Raw genomic sequence first — 20,307 nt, 5'->3', positions numbered from 1 at the left:
TCAATTCAATCTCAAAATAAGCTACTTTAGTGTTTTGTGCAGCTGATTCTCAGAGCAAAGGGAACATTTTGAAATCTCCAAGAGGTGAGAATAGATAAAAATAAGCCAAATTCCAAGCTATCTCTGTAAAAATCTAGAGCTCAGTTGCAGGTGCTTTCATGGTCTGTAAGCAGATCTTATTTCTGATACTGTGAGCAGATGACATCCTCTCATTTACAGCAGTGTAAGGAAACAGAACCTCCACTACCTGCAGTGAAGTTACACCAGCACAGAACGGGCGTAACAGGATACGGTAATTAGGGTTGAACACTTTGAAGCTGAGAAAAGGATTTGTTTTTTTCCTGAAACACCAGCAGAATATTTTTCAAATGCCCATCCTGGTTATGGTAAGAACTGCTTAAAGCCCATGAGTTTCTCCTACTTTTTAAAAAAATTTTATTTAAAATTTTTGTAATTATCCTGAATTGTATTATGTCTGCATCCCTATGAAGTTTCCTTTCTTTTACTATTTGATTCTCATAATAACTTCTACAGCTTATGCACATTTCATTGCAGTAACTTTTGGAAACAGAACCTGATTCCTCATACCTCTGTCTGGGCAAAAAGGGTGCAGAACACTGTGTGCTTGAACTGAAAGACATTTATACTCATATTTACAGAAGTAAAGGGCTAGGAAGGGGCAAGGTACAAAGAAAGTTGGGCTCATAACATCTGATAAATTTTGAGTTGATCTTTTCATCCAGGCTGGAAAAAGCTGACCATCTCTTAGATAAACGAGGTAAAGCATTGTTTCAACACCAGATAAATAAGGATAATATAGCACCTAATGTGACGTTTGTGCAACAGGTTTACTCAGTTAAAATAAGAGAGACAGCCAACAGGGTTTCAGATTTTGTGAACTAAACTTAAACTGAAACTAAACCATGTTTCAAGAGCTAAACAATTAGTGTGTGTTGACTGTAAAGTAATAGATAAAAGGGTAACTTTGCTCTAGAAAGTACAACGAAGGTTAGCAGGAGTTAAAATATTCATATGAACAAAAAGGAATATGTAACAGTCAATAAAAAGAGTAATGGGAAGTCTAGTGGACTACTCCAAAATATTTAGTAGAACTAAGGAAATAAAACTTCACATTTCCCATACTATTCTTGGAGCTTCTGTAGTGTTCACAAACCCAGGTTTTCCCCCAAACATCAAGAGTCCTTGTGTGCAGTAATAGACTGCAGGATCCTGACTATGAAAGTGTCTTGAAACACCAAAGCCTTGGCTTTACAATCCCCAAAGTCTTTCATAATGTAATTGATTGCACATTTTTAATATATTACAATTTGCCTAATGAAGCCAACCACTCATTACCTCATCAGTACAGCCTGCACAAAGTACAGTTTATTATATACTTATATTCTAATCTAACACCAACTGTCAGCATATTTTATATTACACGTGGTATTGCACTTTCTGAGTGGCACCTCGGTGCGTGTTTGCAAGCGAACAAGCTGAACCCCCGAAAGCCCCAAACCTTTGGAATTCACTCCAAGTGCTGCCAATCTAGCAAGTTTAAAATGTTAGGGTGAACATCACCCACAGAATCATGGGCTTCACTAATTAGAAAAACCTCTTTAATAATTAGAAAAACAGTCCTATCTGAAGTTGTGCATACGGGCAATCTGAAATCCTCAGTACTCTGAACAGTTTCAAAAAGTGGTGCCAATTTCATTAATTGCACACGTAATTGTGTTAAAGGACAACAACTAGATTTACAAATATATATTACACACAGGCACAAAACAGACAAAGCTATAAAATGTTTGGTAACTCCACATGCTTTGAGCTAGCCAACATATCTGCTGCATGTTGAACTGCTTGTTATAGATCATATTGAAAATCTAAATTGCTATTTCTGATGTATCTTACTGGATTCAACAACCACTTCCAAAGGAGGAAGAAAGAGGAGAAATGGTAGACCCAAAAATGGAGGGTTTAAATGTACTTTCTTTGAATACCCAGCATATCACTTCCATAATGTGAAGAGTGATTCCCCAAATTTTTTTAAGAGACTTAGGCCAAGTTTACCTCTGGCATTAGTGGGTGTATCCCCCACTACTTCACTGGTACTTGTGTCCTCTTTCACTAGGGCTGAATTTGGTCCCAGGAGTATATCTGGTAACCTTAAGTGACATTAATGAAAATGGGAGTCTTGGACAGATAGAACTGGGCTGCAAAATTAAAAGAGTGAATATGGGACAAATCATGTAAATAAAGAATATATATTAATAATAGTTCCTATTATATAAATAGCCTTTATAAAAAAATAATCTTTCAATAATTTTAATAACTCACCTTTCTTTAGGTTCTGGAAAACATGTATGAAAAAAATCTATTCAGTTCAAGTTAGATTAAAGCAAACCTAAGATGAACACTACAGCTCTCTGTTGCACTAAACCCAATTCTGACCATTCGATTTCCAGGTTACTCAGTTTTTGGGGATGATAGGGAGTTTCTTTGTGAAGGTATGAATTGCACCCCTAGAAATACTGAGCAGAAGAAACACCATACTGAGTGGGCCTATTTCCTACTGCTTTCAGAAACTGTGCAGATGATGGACCCAGAAATCAAAGGGTCACCTGAACCCCGCAAATGTTAATGCCTCCGAGCACATTTAAAAGGCACTGTCCTCTCACTACTGTATTTAGATCTTTGAGCTTAAAACTCCTCGTCAAACTATGCTGCATTTAAGCATTTGCTACCACTTGAATTCTATTTCCACTCTTCTCGATCCAGCATAGTCTCTACCTGCTGTACCAGATCTAAGATAATAAGTGATGGACTCTTATGTTCATGCTAGAACTATTTTCTTTTTCCTTCTAATTTATCCTGTCAAATGAAAAAAGGAAACATTCTTCCAAGTTTACCTTTTTGGGCTTAAGGCATAACATGAATCATAAAATCACACAATATGCTGAGCTGGAAGGGACCCACAAGGATCATCAATTCCAACTCCTGGCTCTGCACAGGACACTCCAAGAGTCACACCATGTGCCTGAGAATGTTGTCCAAATGCTTCTTGAACTCTGGCAGGCTTGGTGCTGAGACCACTTCCCTGGGGAGCCTGTTCCAGTGCCCAACCACTCTCTGTGTAAAAAACCTTTTCCTGATATCCAACCTAAACCTCCCCTGATTCAGCTTCATGCCGTTTCCTCGAGTCCTGTCACTGGTCACCACAGAGCAGAGATCAGTGCCTGTCCCTCCTCTCCCCCTCACGAGGAAGTTGTAACTGCAATGAGGTCTCCCCTCAGTCTCCTCCAGGCTGAACAAACCAAGTGACCTCATCCGCTCCTCACAAGGCTTCCCCTCCAGACCCTTTACCATCTTCATGGCCCTCCTTTGGACGCTCTCTAACAGCTTAATGTCTTTTTTATATTGTAGTGCCCCAAACTGCACACAGAACTCAAGGTGAGGCCGCCCCAGTGCAGAGCAGAGCAGGACAATCACCTCCCTCACTCGGCTGGCGATGCTTTGCCTGATGCCCCCCCGGACACGGTTGGCCCTCCTGGCTGCCAGGGCACTGCTGACTCATATTCAACCTGCCAGGGACCAGGACCCCCAGGTCCCTTTCCACAGCTACTCTTCAGCCTCATTCCCCAGTCTTTACAGCCAGGGTTGCCCCATCCCAGGTGCGGAATCTGGCACTTGCCCTTGTTAAAATTCACACGGCTGGTGATTGCCCATCTCTCTAATTTGTCAAGGTCTCTCTGCACACATCATACTAAAGCTTAATTTTTGAAGTGTACAATTTTAGTGCTATCTGAAACCCTGTTTTACATTATTTTCTGACAGTTGTCTGAACAATTAATCTCTTTTCTTGCCATAAATTCTAGTGTTGTTCATGGTTTGTGCAATTCCTATGCAACCAGTCTTTGCTGCTAACGGGTATTAACAGTGCAGTACCCACAAAGCTGGGTATCAGTTCTTGTTTTCTCTGCTGTCTGTTCAGTTCAAAGCATGTTGCTTTATTGTGTGGAAGATCCAGTCCATTTTTGTTGTCCAGCCACCATGGTGAGCATCATTCATTTGCTTCATGAAGTACTCCAGAGCTTCCTGCTCAGTTTTGTCCAATGCAAGGGTCTTTCGAATGTAAGCAATGTCATCAAAGGACTGCAGTTCTGGCATTCCTGAGCCAAGCATCATGGAGAAAAGGTTGATGAAGAGATTGGCATGCTGCCGAATTGCTAGGTAAGCCTTATAGCACATCTCCTGAAACCTGGAAGAGACCAGGGGGAAAAAAGCTCAGTGTATTTCCCTACGAGGTGCATGTTACTTCTTCACCTCAAAACCAGTTTTCAGATAACCAGACACTAAAAACTGGACACTCTTAGTCTACTAAGAACACCATGATGTTGCTGAGAAGGTACACTCCTCTTCCTACTTAGTTTATCTCCATCTGTACATGAATTAGTAGTGGTCAGACTAACACAACAGCCAAACTAAAGTCAGGCTTTCTAGCCTTAAACCCCACGTGCAATTCATGCAACTGTTCAGCACAAATTTATGGGAGTTCACAGAGATGTTTGAACTGACATTTCTACTGACATTTCAGATTTTAAAACATGTTTCCAGATACACTGCTGCAAACAGTGCTTTCCTGGTTATCATCAGAGATGCACTTTTCCTGTAGTTTTACGAAGGCAGTAGCTTTTGCTCCTTAGATACGCTGAAGAATACATTGAAAACAGGGACATTTGCTGTATCCCATTGGATGAAAAATACACATTTTTGCTGAAATCATTAACTTGAGTCAGGTTAAGGGGAAAAAGACTGGATTGCTGGAAAGAGATATTAAGAATGACTACAGCAACTATTATTATTATTATCATTATTATTATTTTAAAGTTCTCCTTTCTCAGCAGGTTTTGGACAATATCCCAAACTACAGAGGCCATCTGAAGAGCTGGTACCACAGCAGCTATAGGAGGGAGAAGTATGGCTGAGTGACCAGCAAGGCTCTGATGCACATAACACCCAACATTTAAGAATTCTCAGTACTTGCAGTTTTGCAACGCCAAGAGGATTTTAAATGTTAAGTCAAAGAAATTTCAGATGTTTAAAAAATGATCATCTTTAATCACATGTGTGCTGACCCTGCAAATCTCAGTGAGATTTCATGGACCAAAGGTCACGTAAGTGCTAAGATTACCTATTGATTTACAAGGAGGTGGCTGATCTTCAACTAAAGAATTGGAAACATACCCACTGCAAGCCAATTAAAATACTACTTTTCAGTTATAAGGTCTAATTATTAAATGTCACCATAGTAAAGTGCATTTTAGGTACAAAATACTCTGGAGTTTAAATGCTTAAAAGAAGGCTCACCTTTCAAACTCCCTTGTTTTGGTACATTCTTGGGCTCCTTTACTAATCACTATTAAGAAGTCTTGTGTTAAGACAAATGGCACACGCTCTCTTTTATAACCAAATTTTTTCTTCTTGTGATCGAGGAAGTGCCCAAAGTCAATGTGAAACAGCTTGGAAAGACAGAAAGGTATTTTAAGATTAGTAATTCCATGTTTAAATGAAGTCACAGTAAAATCGATCATTTACTTATAGTTCTGATAGGTTGTTTTTTTTGAAAACAAACTCATATCAAAGTGAGGATGACCTTAGGGGTATGGTTTTAGAAAAACATATCTTACTTGTCCATCATCTTTGACCATGATGTTACTGTTGTGGCGATCACCAATGCCCAGGATAAAGGTGGCAACACAGTAGCCGGCACAAGAACGTGTAAACAAGTCAATAGCTGCATCATACCTACCCAAAACAGAAAAGGAGACACTTTCCTCAGGTATTCTAATAACACAGAAGTGCAAATTTTCCTTTCTCATTAAGAGAGCTACAAGCAGGAATACCGGGGAAACAAGGGCAGGTAAAAAAGAAAACAAAACCAAAACCAGATAGACACAATTATGGACATAAACTTCCCACTTGATGAACTTTAGTTCTCTTGAAATTTCCATCAAAAACAAGCACACGGACAAGAAAAACAGGCAACAGGAAATCTCACATGTCTCCTTTGTTCTTGTCCTTGAGCCACTGGTGCAATGTATGGCTGTTGAACTGCAGTGCTCCTTTTAAGCCTCCTTTACATTGAATCTGCATGATCGTGTGAGAGCTCCTCACGACCTCGATGAGTCCCACACAGTCACCAATTGATAAACAACCATAAGGCAACATCCTGAAAGACAAAGGTTAGTTCTTTGTTTTTGTTTTTTTTTTCCTTTATAGATAATGGTGGCAAGAGGTGGGACAGGGTCTATTTTTGCAGATTTCTGTATCTGACTACTGTTTAAGTCACAGGCAAGTGTAACTGCAAATCACTCTTGGACAAAGCCATAATTCTGTCACTCCTTACAGTACTGGAGACAAAACTGTGACCCATGAGAGATGATGCAGACCAGTAGGTCCTTTTGTCTAGATAAGGAAATGAAAACTGGGGGTTCCTTGACAGTGCAGTGACAGCTGTTACACACCCACCTAAAAATCCACCATGCAGCAAACACAAATTTGGAACCTGTCTAGCATCAGTTTTCCAGAAGCAGAATAGTTTATACTGAATGCCCTGCAGAAGCTGTGTACTCACAGGCTGTCTAGACATGGAGAAGCTGCACACAGATCACACTGGGCAATACCGACTGTGGGTACTGAAATGACAACCCCAATTACAAAGAGTCACTGCTCAAGAGGGCTGCGGGTTTGGCAACGTGTTCAAAGTCAAACCTACAGACACAATCAGCTGACCACAGTGTGGCTACTGAGCATTAGCCCTTGTATCCATCCCTGGTACGTAAATCACTCCTACCCACTTGAATAAGACTTGAGTATTTCTCAAATATGATCCTAGGTTTAGAAAATCCAGTAGTTTAGTTAACCGAAGGTTATTAAAAAATCAAATATTGCTCTAAAATGTACAAACATGCCTATTTATAGCATTTCATTTATTACCCTTGGGAAAACAGGAGCAATCTCTGGGAAAAAAAAAACAATGCAAAATCCATTAAGAACAGTATTGCTTGGAAATGACTTCTAATGCTTACCGAAGGTCAAGACCCTGATTTTGCCAGATGTTTTCCATAATTCTAATTATCTGAAGTGTCAGCATGTCCTGACGCAAGTCTGAAATAGTCAAAGGTTGCAAATTTTGTAACACCAGAATACTTGGTTAGATCTTACTTTACTTTTCCCCCCCAAAAGTATGTCTAAATACATCTAAAGGTAATGAGGTTTGCACAGTTTAGGGTTTGTTCCCTCAATAGAGAAAAGCGTGTTTTAAATAGTCAAAAATCAATATAAACTTCTGGTGGTGATTTTAAAAATATACACTAAATCCATGAAAATGGAATTATAGATTACACATCTGTAGTATCTTGAAGACATCTTCAAGTAAAAAGAACAAACAGTACATAGTATCATGTTCCACCTCAACAGGCTGAACATCTTAGAACATACAAAATTTGTACTTGATTGAGATAAATACTTATTTGTCCATGTTTAGTTTTTCTGGAAAAAAAAATGGCTTTGTTCAGCTGATTTTTAAAATTATTTTTTTTATATATGTATTTTATATGCTTAGAAAAACCACTAAACAATAGGTTAGGAAAATAAACAGATATGTAGTGTTTGAATTACACTTATTTTTCCTTACCATCTCCATTTTTAAATATTATCTCATTGTTCTGAAATAACAATTCAGACATAATATCTGGGTTTTCCCAGTTCAACCACAGCGGCCTTTTTGCAGATGACATTATCCTGCACTCCTCAAGCCTAAAAGAGATAAGATATCTATGAAATAGGCACAATTTGATACTCATATCATGTTTCTGTAATACTGTATAGTTTTGTTCCCCCTGTTTTGGAGAATATCTGAACTCGTACCAAATTAAAGATGCAGAGGTAACTGACAATCCATGATTTTTAATTTCAGACTCAGACTTAAATTAGTAAGTGCAATGTTAACCATTTGTTAAGACCAACAGAAGATATGGTTATGCAGTAAATACTCCTTTGGTAGTGCATGGTCCTTACAACTGGAAAAAGGATTGCAGTTCCCATCACCTTAAAGGAACAGCTAAGGATCACGTTGTTCCCTAATTTCTTACACCATTAGATTGAAATGACTGTCCTGTTTATGGATTACTCTGCTACAGATTTTATTCAGTGAAGTTTGAAGATACTAACATTTAATATGTTAACATTTAACCTCAATGCTGTCAGTGTTACCATGGCTAAACATTTACTTAAATACCCAGACAAACTTCAGAACTGAATACGATACCGAAGATTCCCCAGCTGATGCGCAGGATTGAGAGGAGAGATAAAACCTTGCAAGGCATCCATGAAATCTGGCCGCCTCATCTGTTCCACAAGGAACTTCATCTGTACCTGATAAATAATCACATTACACAAATTGAAACCTTTAACTTTAGCTCTATTGCCTGAAGGGGTAGACAATGGCATTGCACAGAAAATATTACAGCTCCTAGGATAACATAAACCTAAACCTACTGAAGTTGGCATTAACGCTTTCCTAGTTCATCACATAGAACAGTTCTAAGTAATTCCTATGACAAAACAGCAACAGTTTCGATACATGGACAGATTATAATACCTTCTGGGTCTCATCTTTTTTCTCCTGCTTGAGAATATCTGTGAGGTTGATCAACTTCTCCATAGCCTCCACCTGCCTGCTCAGATGCTTTAGGTACATTCCACACGCTCGACAGTAGGACTCCAGAAGTAAACCAAACCTCTGACTGACAGTTTTATTGTGCATTTCAGACCTACACAGAGAGGAAGAACAGTTGCAGCTTAGAGACAAGACCACTTAGAGGTGTCAAAAATTAAGCTATACTTGTAACTTCCTCATACAGTCCTAAAATACATCCCCTCAAACAAGTTAACCAGGCAACTTATTCCCTTTTCCTTGATGGTTACCAAGGAAAGCAGAAAACTGAAAGCACAAAGATGCCTTGCTTCTACTTCTGTGTCTGATCACACCAGCTTAGAGCAGCATTTTTAGGTGAGACCAAGCTACAGCCTTGTATGTTGGAGACTGATCTATACTCAGTCTTCTCAACGTTAGGAATTTCAAAAGCCCATGTTATATTCAGTAAGGAAGAACACTGAGATATTTGGGCTATCAAGCTCTATAATAAGCCCGTAATAGGCAAGGAAAAAGAGTTTTTAGTAAGCTTTTTCAAAGCTTTATCTGGTCAAATTGAGTGGCTTCCATTAGGCCTCATATATTTGTAAAATTATCTGGAAAAAACTGATGGAGGACTGGGCAGCTAAAAATCTGAGAGGCTTTCAGCAGTCTCAGACTACCTTGTTTTTACAATAATCATCATTAGACAAAAAGAAGGACATGCCTAAGTATCTATTAACTAGCTTTTGAAACCGCAAGACATGATTTCTATCACCAAACTATGCATTCAAACTCTTAACCAACATAAACTAATCTTTATTCTGAGTGGTAACATTTTCTTAAGAATGGACATTTAGTATGCCAAGCCTTTAGAACAACTAATTGTTGTTAGTTGTTCTAACTAACACCACCCCTTAACATGACATTAAGCTTACTTTAGATGCCAAAAGAAGAAGTGTCCTATCCTTTGATTGGTCAGTGCTTTCTTGAGTAAAAATCTCACAAGCTGATTATCTAAATACTGTTCGTATTTCAGAACCTAGTTAAGGATAAAAGAAAATGAAAAAAATCATCTGCAGTTATTATTTCTATGAAAAATATACAGATTAAAGACAGTTAAATAAAAAGCAATCTATGTTTTACATTAATTTTTGTAGAATGACTGATCTTGGTATTAATACTTGCATGTGTTAGGATTTGAACAATATATGCTAACTGTGCACTGGCTGCTTCTATTTCAGGGACTTACCATCTGATGCTTCCTTTACTGTTACCAAATATTTTAGCCTCAACTTGCTCAAAATTTTGAGAAGATGCTTCTGCTCATACTTTCCCTTATGTTAGGACAGCTGAAATAGCTGCCTGTTCCAGTTGGTAGAACAGTTTTGCATCTCTGCAAAATTCTGGCATTCAGTATCAACAAGCAAAACCGCAGCACTACAGAAAATAAACTACATTTCATCTTCTCCTAAATAATCCACAAAGCAAACAGATATTTTTGCTGACCTATTTTTCACAACATCTTAATTTTTGTTGTATTTTAAGCCTCTGTGATCACTGAATATACACAAGACAACAAACACACCAAAATATGTTATGTACCTGTACCAGCTGGATCAGATACTGAGACAGTTTGTCATCTGTCAGGGACTTCTCCAGACACCGAACTGCAAAAGCTCGCACCATTGGATCTGGATAATTACAGTCCAAGAGCTCCATTGCTTGCTCTGGCTTGATTGAAGGCCAGTCTTTTACCAAACAGTACATCTGTGGACAAGAAGTCCAGGCATGTTACAAGTTTGCACTGATTAGGAAGAAGCTGTAATACAGAGCCATTGGCAGGTATTGTCAGACACAAACTGCATCCGAGTAGAAGCAATTTACTTCCTTGTCCTCTCAATCAATAATTTGATATTAGTTGCCAGTTGACTTTGTTGTTTTACCCACTACAAAAAGAATGAAAACAAACTCTCACATTTAACTGACAAGTTGCAACCTAAGAGGGATTCAAGTAATGCCAACCAAGAGAAAAATCTTAAGACTCAGGCTGAGCTAAAGAACAAGAACTCTGGACCAGAGGCATCTGTCAATTATAGTGGCAACTTGAATCATCCAAGTTTTCATTCAATGTATCATGCACACATAACATTTTTTTAACTTCTAGGAGTTTTCTTTAAAATAGCATATTTTAAAGCTTCTTCAAAACTTAAAACTTCTTCAGTGCTTTTTGTTACCTGGGCCACTTCATCTCTAGAATTCCATTTAACAGACAAAAGTAATTTGGGCAGAATTTCTGGAGTATTCACACAATAGTGTCTACAAAAGAGAAAAAAGTTGCATGTAAAAAACATTATTTTTGCTTCAATAACCATCTACTATGTCCCCACAGCCTTGCACCTTTTTCTTCCTTTGTCAGCAGAATCCCATGGATACCCAGACGGCTGTCAGGATCCATGCATGCAGGTAAGACTGAAGCAACAGGGAAAATGTGAACTCATTCAGTAACTGACTTTTCTCCATGGCCTTAACCAAGACATACAGCGCAGAACACTTTGCAAGCCTTGTCTAAAATACCAACTCCACGGTATGGAGGAAAAGGGAGCAAAATCCAGCATAATCATGACAAATTTAGAGGGAACGGGGTGAAGTCTTGTTATGCCAACAAGGGTTTTTCTTTGGTTTGGTTTTTAATTTCCAATACCTGTGTCTCCAGAGGAAGTCCTTCTCTTGCTCAGTGATTTCAGACAGAGGGTCTCGTGTGCAGATGGCTCGCAACTGCTCCTTGTCACTCTCTGTCAATTCACTGTCTCTGGCTATTCTGTTACTCTGCAGAGAGAAAGTGGTACCTTAACCCTCCACACAATTCTTTCTGTTGCCATACAACACACAGGAAAGTGTGTTTAACACAGTATTTTAACATTTCAACTTAATTAGCAGTGTGGAGAAATGGCAGCAGTTGATATCTGATGAACAACATAATGCAGCACAAAATGAAACTGGTCATTTCTACCCCCAGCTTGAGACTGCTGAGAGCTGTTGAGAGGAGTGAAAAAGATTCAGAACTAAAAACAAAGGCTTTTCCATATTTAACCACTATGAACTTCTTCTATGGTGTTGTAAGGATTATCACCAAAAAAAGATAAGATAGTAATTTGAGACCTTATTATACTTCAGGGTTTTTTTTTCAATTGTAAAGTGTAAGTTGACTACTACTTTGCCACTGAAGTGAGTTTATCCTCCTCACCATTTTTTATTTTTGCCTACAGACAAAAAAAAAAACCGAGTTGAGCATATACAAGCTCAGGTAATAGGCTGTGTTATAGCAAAGGAATGTTATTTACCAAGAAGCCAGCTGGCCTTAAACATTCATTGAGAGCCCTGCAGCATTGCTGCATAAACCACAGCAGATATGCTACTCTATGAGGGACTTCCTGCAGAGTATCAAGAGAAATCAAATGCCTACAGCCTGTTGTTCAAGATATGTTGATATGGTATAAATATCACCAGAATTCCCAAACTGGACGCTCACTACCACCTACGCAGTTTTTGGCACAGCGAAACTTTCCACCACGAGACTCTTCTTCACACAGACCATGGAGCTCTCTTGGGGAAACTCTCAAGTCTTTGAAGCAGCCTCCAGAAGAAAATGTAAAACAACTGATTTCACAGCCATGGTTTTAAATACAGAGCAATTTTAGCTTTGCTGCTTTTCTTTTTTAACTTCTTTTATTCATCCAACAAGTGCTTTGAAGAAAGCTCCAAACCTCACCAAAAAGCCAACTGTCAACGCCCAAGCTCCCTTCCGTGGAAGAGAAGAGATAAAGGACTACACCCATGTGTGTGCCAGTCAATTCTCTTAAAATTCCCTCTACTTATGGTCGGAACTAGCCCATAAAACAGACAGTAGAGAGTTTAAGCACCTCTGGGTTACACAGGAAAGCCTACACATAAACACGAAACTGCAACAAGGAAAAACAGCGTCACTGATGGAGAATTACAACTTTTGAATAGTTAAACTAAGTATTTCAGACACCTGAATTAGCAATACAAAAATGTTAAAAATGCCCTAACATTTTGTACAGCAAGACAGTTTCTCTTTGAAGTGTTTTGGTTGGTGAGTGAACCATTAGGTCAGTTTACTGGTAATATAAAGAAAGGAGAATATATTACTCATTTTACTAAACACACAACAAAAAATTGATTACTTGATTTTACAATAAATCAGGGTATAAAAGAAAAAAGTTTTATCACTAACATACTGAGTAAAATAAAGTAGTAAATAATACTTTCCTATTTCAGTAGCTGATCTTGGAAGGGGGGGTTTACCTTACCTGCCCTGCATAGCTGTAGTTGAATCCCAGTTCACGTGATATTGTCCAGTTGGCATGTTCTTCTATCACTGCCATATCTGGAAACTTTACAGGATTGCTAAACCAGTCAAACTCCAGCTCTAAACATGGAGTTTCCTGTGTAAAGGGAATTCAAATTACTTTTTCTGTCGAATGATACTTATTAGAATACAGCATATTTTGAAAATATACTCTTGAGGAAGCTGGCATGCAAATACCTTATTTGGATTTGATCCAGTAACACCAATAGGATTCAACAAATCCTCCAGCCCATGAGGTACTGCCCAGAGATTCAAAGCCATTTTCCCAGATACAAGAGTGTCTGTGTAATCGAACATGTTTATATTTCCCCAAGCCAATGGACAGTGCTCCTTAAAGAGATTAAAATATGATTTTTTTCAGGGTCATCTATGAATTACTGCAGAGCGAGTCAGAAGAAACAATATATTCCTCCCAGATCAAGTTGTTACATTCCCAGCTTAGCAGAAAGCAGATTGTGGAAGCTGCACCGTACTTTTCTGTGAATGACTGTCATAGCAATCATTTTACACAATTATATCAAACGACACATGCTGACACCTTCCTCACATCAGAATAAGTCAAGATGATGTAGAAAGTTTTTTTGACACAGAGAGACTTTTTACCAAGGCCTGTAGTGAAAGAACAAGGAGCAACAGTTTTAGACTGAAAGCCAATAGTTTTAGATTATGCAAAAGAAATATTTATTATTTTTTTTTTATTGTAGGGGTGGTCAGACACTGGCACAGGTTGCCCTGAGAAGCTGTGGATGCTCCATCCCTGGAAGTATCCAAGACAAAACCCTCCTAATATAGTACCTGTGACACACACTCAAACCCAGAATGTAATGATGCTGGTGGCTAGAATTAGATGTTGCACGTAAACTATTAAAAATTATTACTTGAGATCTTTCATCAAATGCTATAGGAACACAGATTTTCTTTACTTGAAAATTCAACTCTAAAAGTGTAAATATCGTCCTTTAAAGATAAATAAATTAGTAACATGGGTTTACAAAATTAAGTTTAAAGGCATTTCCACCTCAAAACACTAACACTGGTCTTTGTGTCTGGAAATGCAGCATAGACGTGATTTACAGGGCTCAACTCATAAGCTTTTTTCTGTGTAGTTTAATTTCCAAACACAAAAATAGTGGTAGCCTGAATAAGACACAAGAAAAAAAACCCCACCCTATTTTAAGCAGATTCAAATCAAACAGTGCACTAAGACTCCTTGCCAGGACAGCATTTACCACATGTTTTTCCCAAACTTGATTTAAGTAGCTTTTGCTCATTAGTGCATTAAATCCATGAAGCATTTTACCTCCTTAGCTCCCTTCCGGCCTTTAACGGAGCAGATCGAGAGGCAGAGCCGAGCAGCACGTGGGAGATCAGGAATGTACATGTCATACAACAGCCATTCATTCCATCTGCAGGATTCAGAAGGCAGAATTAAACCAGGCTAAAGGAGAGCATGCAGGCAAGTGCATTCAATCAAGAGTTACACCAAAAGGCACTTGTTATATTCCAGTCTAAACTCTGTATGTGCATAAAGAGTACATTTTCTCACTGAAAAGGGATCTCCATATACACATTTGACCACATCCACTTCTTTTGGGAATGGTAACCTCCCCAGCAGCCTTCTAGCACCAACACTGTTTAAAAAATCGTGGTAGGTTCCATTCCTGCAACCTAAACATAATGGATTTGCATATATACAATATATGCAATATAAACCTTACCGATGTAAGGTTTAGCCTGTGAAATATTTTTCACTTCAGGGAAAAAAAGAAACTGGGAAAAACGTGGCATAGCTTTCAGAACTGAATCAAATTTGAACTGCTGAAAAAGATAACTGCAAGATGGGGATATAACACGGAAACTCAAATCAATATTCCTAACTCAAAGATTATTTTATTTACTATAGTAACAAGAGCACAGATTGGTTCTGTTTTCATTAGCTTCTCTAAGTAGAATTTAGCTCTCAGTTGGAAGTACTGTGCTTCTGAAGAGGAACTTCTGAATACAGTTTCTTCTCCTAAGCAGATTGTCATGTTGAATTTTCTCAGTTGAAAGAGGCAGCAGCTTCCAAGGACAGCATTAATTTTTTCAATGTGTCTGTAGCTACTAAAAGCAGTTTTACATAGAAATAACTGTGAAAGCCTTTCTCTAAGAATGAAGAAATTGGCAGATAACCTTCAATTCGCTTTTCTTATGTGTTCATTTCATAAAATAGAAATCTGTGCAATTATATTCATGTTTTTAAGTCATAACCTTCACCACCTTTCCCAGATTTTCTCTCTGAAACAGTTTAAACTATCAGTTCAAGTACAGCTATATTCAGGGCAACTCAGAAGGAGAGTCTATTTTTCAACAACTATGTATATTATTAGCCCTTTAATTATAAAACCTAATCATATTCATAGAAAACGTACAGATAAAAATAAAAGTTTCAAAATTTATTAATAAAGACATGAACTCAGAAAATGCAAGTCAAGAATTACTTCTGCACACATACTTTGCATCTAATCCTAGCAGATGCTGGAACTTCACACCTCCTCATTAGTTAAAGTTATGAGAACAGGCAGCTAAAAGATGTCTTCAGTGTTTATATATAAACATATATAAAAATTGTTTTTGCCCTCGTGAGTTCAGGTAATTTTTTTTCCCAGATAATATTGACAGTATGTCAAACACCCTGGAAAATCAGCCCAGCTCTGGCAGTCACTTCCACGTTAGCAGGTGATACCCATCTCTCCACATCCACGTGGTTCCCCTTTGGAAAACTGTGCAACCTCCCCAGAACCAATTTGCAGGTTACATGACATCACACTGCCTCGTGCTGAGAGTGAAATCTGAACCTGCAGCTGGAACACCTGCTGCTGATCCACAGGCAAAACCAGAGCTCAGTTTCCTAGAGCTGTGCTGGTTTCACAGTATTAATGAGTGAATTATGAATTATAGTTTATATATATGAATTATATTGGTGTTTCAGAGGCGACAGTAAATGCTCATGTAAAACTGATCTGTTCAGTAAAGAAACTATACTTTTATATGCAAGATAAAATGCTTGTGTTTGAATTAAATTAATGTTATTTTTATATATAGGGTTATGTAATATATTTTTACAAAACTTAAGGCAAAGGATTCCCAGCAAGGAGCTCTACCTGAGTGAAGTAATGGCTAAGTGGAGCCTTTACTCCCTCAGTGCTATCATTTATGATGCCCTGGAAATCAGGTTCCCTATAGTCACTCAGGTGTTTAACTTACCTGGGGTTAGAACAAGGTACCCTCTGAGTATTCACATTGTCACACAAAGGTTCCCCTCCATGGTAGATACCTGTTCTAACATAGATCTGAAAACAACATCCATATTAGTACTGTCTCTGAAATATTACTATAAACAAATTTTTGCATTGCTATCAACACATACCAGGATTACAACCCATTATCCTTTCATTTTCAGCCAGTGCAAAACAAAAACAAAACTGAAAACCAAACAGCTCCAACATTCCCCAACCCAAATTAATTCACGCTCTGTCAGGTGTGAAGCCAAGCATATAAGCAAACCCTTCTAGAAAAAACATTTTGGTCTTCTTCCTTACTAATTGCAAAACTAGTCCTTAAAAAATAAAGTAATCAACTTGAACACTAAAAAAAAACAACTCTGGAATTTATTCTCATTTTTTCCTGTGCCGAGGTACAGTGAAAAAAAACACCGAACAAATTCTGAGGAAAGAGAGCCAGGGTTGTAGATGTCTTCAATGGGATTGAACCCTCCACCTGCCTTTTCTGCCTTATCACCCCACGCCTCTCTTGTCATAAACCCAGACAGCAGCATCCCCTAACCAAAAGTACTGTCAATTACTGTAACACATCCTTAAACATAATTATTTAGAAGCAACATGGGTTTTCTTTTTCTATCCATTACGTACTCTGCTGAAGGGAACTATGCAAACTGAATCCTGCTTCTCCCAGGCAGAATATTTAGCTAATTACCACAACTTGAACTTTTTAAGCAGTATACAAGTTTCCATATGCTGAAACGTGGACATATTCTTTAGAATCGAGCACTTCAATTTAAATAAAAAGTGGTTTAATTTTCTAGTTAAATAACTCCTCTTTTCCAGTGTCAATGCAGAACCGAAAACTCAGGAGGAAAACTATGAGCTGCTGAAAATCATGTGACGCCTTTACCTTGTCTATGTCTCTAATGTTCACATTTACATAGGTTGCACAGAGGATTCTTATTCTGAGAGCACTGTTTATAGTCCAGAGGGATTTGGTTGTAGCCTCTCCGTTCATGTAGGGTGTAGCTGTGGAGATCCGCCTGGAGTAGGATGGCATTGTGAAGGTGTCCAGGGGCAGCTGGGTGTACAGGCTTTCCTTGGCCATCAGCATCAGGTTGGGCATCCGACCAAGCATTATACAGCTTCTTATGTACTGCAGCAAAACAAACCCAAAAAATGCTGTATGTTTTAAAAGTCTACACTCCTGGTAATTCAAACCTATGCAGGAAATCAGAAAAGTAAAAGCGTATTTAAAGAGCTTGCTGTGTCCCTGTGTGCACACCCTTTACGGTGTTCATAGTTACAACATCCAAAAGTTTCAATACATGCTGGATAGGGTTGCACAGCTGCACTTCATACAGATTTTGTGATATGAACAATGTCTACAACAAGAGGTTGAACTGGAGAGAGGGAGCAGAGCTGACAAAAACAGTCAGGTTTCTTGTATAGCTCTTTAGCTCTGGTGCAGTGCAGCACAAAGCAGGCGGATTTGAGCTGCCCCTGGAAGCAGTTGACACGTTTTTGAACAGCAAGTGCTGTACCAGCCTGCTGTGCAGCCCTAGCACAGGTGACTGGTACTCCTGGTCACAGGCAGGAGCACGAGGCAAATGGCAGACAGTCATTTTTGGTTCAGTTGTGCTTATTACCTTACACTCAGCACTGATCCTGACAGACTCTGCTCCTGACACACTTTAGCTGTAAGGCTGTTGGTGTCCAGTCGGGTCTGAGTGCTGAGAGTATTTAGTCTGGCAACAGCACCACAAAATACAGTATTAATTCAGGTCCAGCCCTGGAGTTAATGAGCAAGCTCTGCTGCAGCACAGCAAAGGCAAACCAGATGCTTCTGAGGAAGCCACGCTAGATCAAATAGGTCTGGTGTTTGATCTTAAGATGACTCTACAGAATTATTCATGTATGCCTGCACTTGTTCCCCAGCTCCCATAGTAAAGAGCTGCTTTTCCCATTACTCAGGATCCCCCACCCCTCCTTCTCTCCTCCATTGCTCTGAAGATCAGACTGTTAACCATTTTAGCTGAAGGAATGGAAGCTGTTTATTACAACAATTCACTCCTCAGAGAGGAAGCAGCAGCAGTCTGTCAGGAAATCTACAGGGTGACATTATTGTCTGTTCCAGAGAGGGCTGCTCAGATGCTCTTCTGTCAAATGTTCTGTCTCACACTCCCAGCACTAACAAAACCCAGGCAGTGAAGGACAGACAGACACAAGCAAGGCTTAGCAATGATTTCTGTGGTGCTGGAGGTTTACATTTTTTATCTTATTAAAGAAGTGATAAAGATGTAAGTAACAGGAAAAGAGAGTTTTCTCTTTTTCCACCCCTTTAGGACAAGATTTACAGTAGCAACAGTTGTCTCATAATTTACAATCTGATTGAATTTCCTTTGGTGTTGCATCAGCACTATTCAAATCTAACTCATCTCCTGCCATTAAAAATCTAGGATATTTCTAAAAGTACCTACCACTGATTTATCAGTAATGTTAGAGTTAAGAAAGAAGAATAAAAATTACGCTAGTGACACAAATTCTAGTTTAAATTACATTTTCTCCTCATGCTCTTTTGAAGCACATAAAGCAACAAATATGCACACTACACACGTGCATCAGCCAATTTGTTTAAAGGGCCATACACTGTTACTTTCTATGTCTTGGATTAATTTAATGAAAAAGTCAAACCTAAAATTGATCCCTTTTCTCCCCCACAGATTTGGACTATTTTAGTGCAGTTCAAAATACATCCTTCATGTTACTTACCTTGTACTGGCTCAGTGGACATTTTTCTAGCAAGTATTCATCACAGCCACACACTTTTAAGATATATTTGCCCTGGTACTCCAAGACACAAAGTTTCAGTTGTTCAGATGACAGCAACATACTTCGTGTTTTCTTCCTAATTGCTTCAGCAATAACTTGCTCAGGCACACAGTCATGGTTGATTTTTAAGGTGTATTTCTGCTTATCATTGTTTGGTGAGACTATTACCCATATCACCACTATAATTTGCCCTAGAACAAATGTAAAATCATGTTAGGTCTATCTTTTTAATGCAGTTTCAAAACAAAAAGCACAAACTGCCCCCCCCCAAAAAACCCAAACCAAACAACTCTCACCTCCTTCCCAACACAGAGAATTGCTTTCAGTATTAAATAAAGATGTAAGCAACATTCATAGTCCAAACTGACAGAGGGGTTTATAACTTCTGCAAGGAACTGGGTGCACTCAGTTTATTTTTGACTCTAGTGTAAATTCAAACTTTTAGCCCTGAGGTTAAGAATGTTTTTATTAACTGAATACTACTGACTATTTGGCCTTCAAGAAAACAGCAGTAACTCACTCATATTTCAGGACTGCAAGATAACTCACTGATTCAGCATGATTTAATTCCAGATTTCTGAATGTCATAGAAAACTGCAAAACCCATTAAAAAGTCACCTCTATTTACCGAGTTATATTTCAAGATTTAGTTATCGGAATAGCAAAAAGCGTAATTTTAATTATTCTTTTGAACCCACACTCTATCAAGAAAATTATTCTGAAGAACTTAAGGTGTAAGGGATTGCTATAGTGTACTAAATACAGTACATAAAACAGTGATTTACCTCAGTCAACAGCTGTACTTTTTGACTTCAAACACTGAAAATACATTTGTTTCTACTGTAAATATTGATCTTACCTTTGTCTAGTTTATTGTATATGTGTTTGGGTAGTTCAGCTGAAGACTCTACATTTGGAGGGTAGACATACAGTGCTCTGCTGTGCGGTGCATTGGCATCTCGAAGATCCACTGCTTCTTTACAAACATTGAGAATGTTTCTTCTAAAGTCTTGTACTTCTGGATCCTTGACCATGTCAAATTCACAGACAGGCATGCCAATAGCAAAACCTGCAGCATAGAAGCAGCATGAGGAAATAATTGTAACTGACAATTACAGCTA

At 38.5% G+C, this 20,307-nt stretch overlaps 1 protein-coding gene and 1 long non-coding RNA gene across 3 annotated transcripts in view; one reads left to right on the top strand and one right to left on the bottom strand.

Moving 5' to 3' along the window:
- Nucleotides 1-3,556: 3,556 nt before the first annotated feature.
- The window catches only part of PIK3CA (phosphatidylinositol-4,5-bisphosphate 3-kinase catalytic subunit alpha), a 34,856-nt gene continuing 18,105 nt past the window's right edge, over nucleotides 3,557-20,307 (bottom strand). Inside the window, exons 3-21 of one of the 2 annotated variants that reach the window (XM_027709885.2) lie at nucleotides 20,046-20,255; nucleotides 19,127-19,377; nucleotides 17,265-17,510; nucleotides 16,338-16,423; nucleotides 14,392-14,497; nucleotides 13,269-13,421; nucleotides 13,033-13,167; nucleotides 11,403-11,527; nucleotides 10,936-11,017; nucleotides 10,304-10,468; nucleotides 9,637-9,740; nucleotides 8,666-8,837; nucleotides 8,333-8,439; nucleotides 7,700-7,821; nucleotides 7,092-7,170; nucleotides 6,062-6,232; nucleotides 5,691-5,808; nucleotides 5,371-5,522; nucleotides 3,557-4,261 (exon numbers count right to left, since the gene is read on the bottom strand). In XM_027709885.2, the coding sequence (XP_027565686.1) occupies nucleotides 3,991-4,261; nucleotides 5,371-5,522; nucleotides 5,691-5,808; nucleotides 6,062-6,232; nucleotides 7,092-7,170; nucleotides 7,700-7,821; nucleotides 8,333-8,439; nucleotides 8,666-8,837; nucleotides 9,637-9,740; nucleotides 10,304-10,468; nucleotides 10,936-11,017; nucleotides 11,403-11,527; nucleotides 13,033-13,167; nucleotides 13,269-13,421; nucleotides 14,392-14,497; nucleotides 16,338-16,423; nucleotides 17,265-17,510; nucleotides 19,127-19,377; nucleotides 20,046-20,255 (2,855 nt within the window). In that variant the 3' untranslated portion in view covers nucleotides 3,557-3,990. The remainder of the gene's footprint in view (nucleotides 4,262-5,370; nucleotides 5,523-5,690; nucleotides 5,809-6,061; nucleotides 6,233-7,091; nucleotides 7,171-7,699; nucleotides 7,822-8,332; nucleotides 8,440-8,665; nucleotides 8,838-9,636; nucleotides 9,741-10,303; nucleotides 10,469-10,935; nucleotides 11,018-11,402; nucleotides 11,528-13,032; nucleotides 13,168-13,268; nucleotides 13,422-14,391; nucleotides 14,498-16,337; nucleotides 16,424-17,264; nucleotides 17,511-19,126; nucleotides 19,378-20,045; nucleotides 20,256-20,307) is intronic. The other variant, XM_027709880.2, reaches the window with a different exon arrangement.
- Nucleotides 4,260-11,164, top strand: LOC120323357. Its single transcript, XR_005563713.1, has 2 exons — nucleotides 4,260-6,245; nucleotides 11,091-11,164. It is a non-coding gene; the product is annotated as an uncharacterized LOC120323357 (long non-coding RNA).

Source organism: Pipra filicauda, unplaced genomic scaffold (assembly GCF_003945595.2).
Source record: "Pipra filicauda isolate LSUMZ 115617 unplaced genomic scaffold, ASM394559v2 scaffold242_size1167801_pilon, whole genome shotgun sequence".
Taxonomy (NCBI): domain Eukaryota; kingdom Metazoa; phylum Chordata; class Aves; order Passeriformes; family Pipridae; genus Pipra; species Pipra filicauda.
Note: the sequence above shows the minus strand (reverse complement) of the source record. Positions and strands in the feature narration are given on the sequence as shown.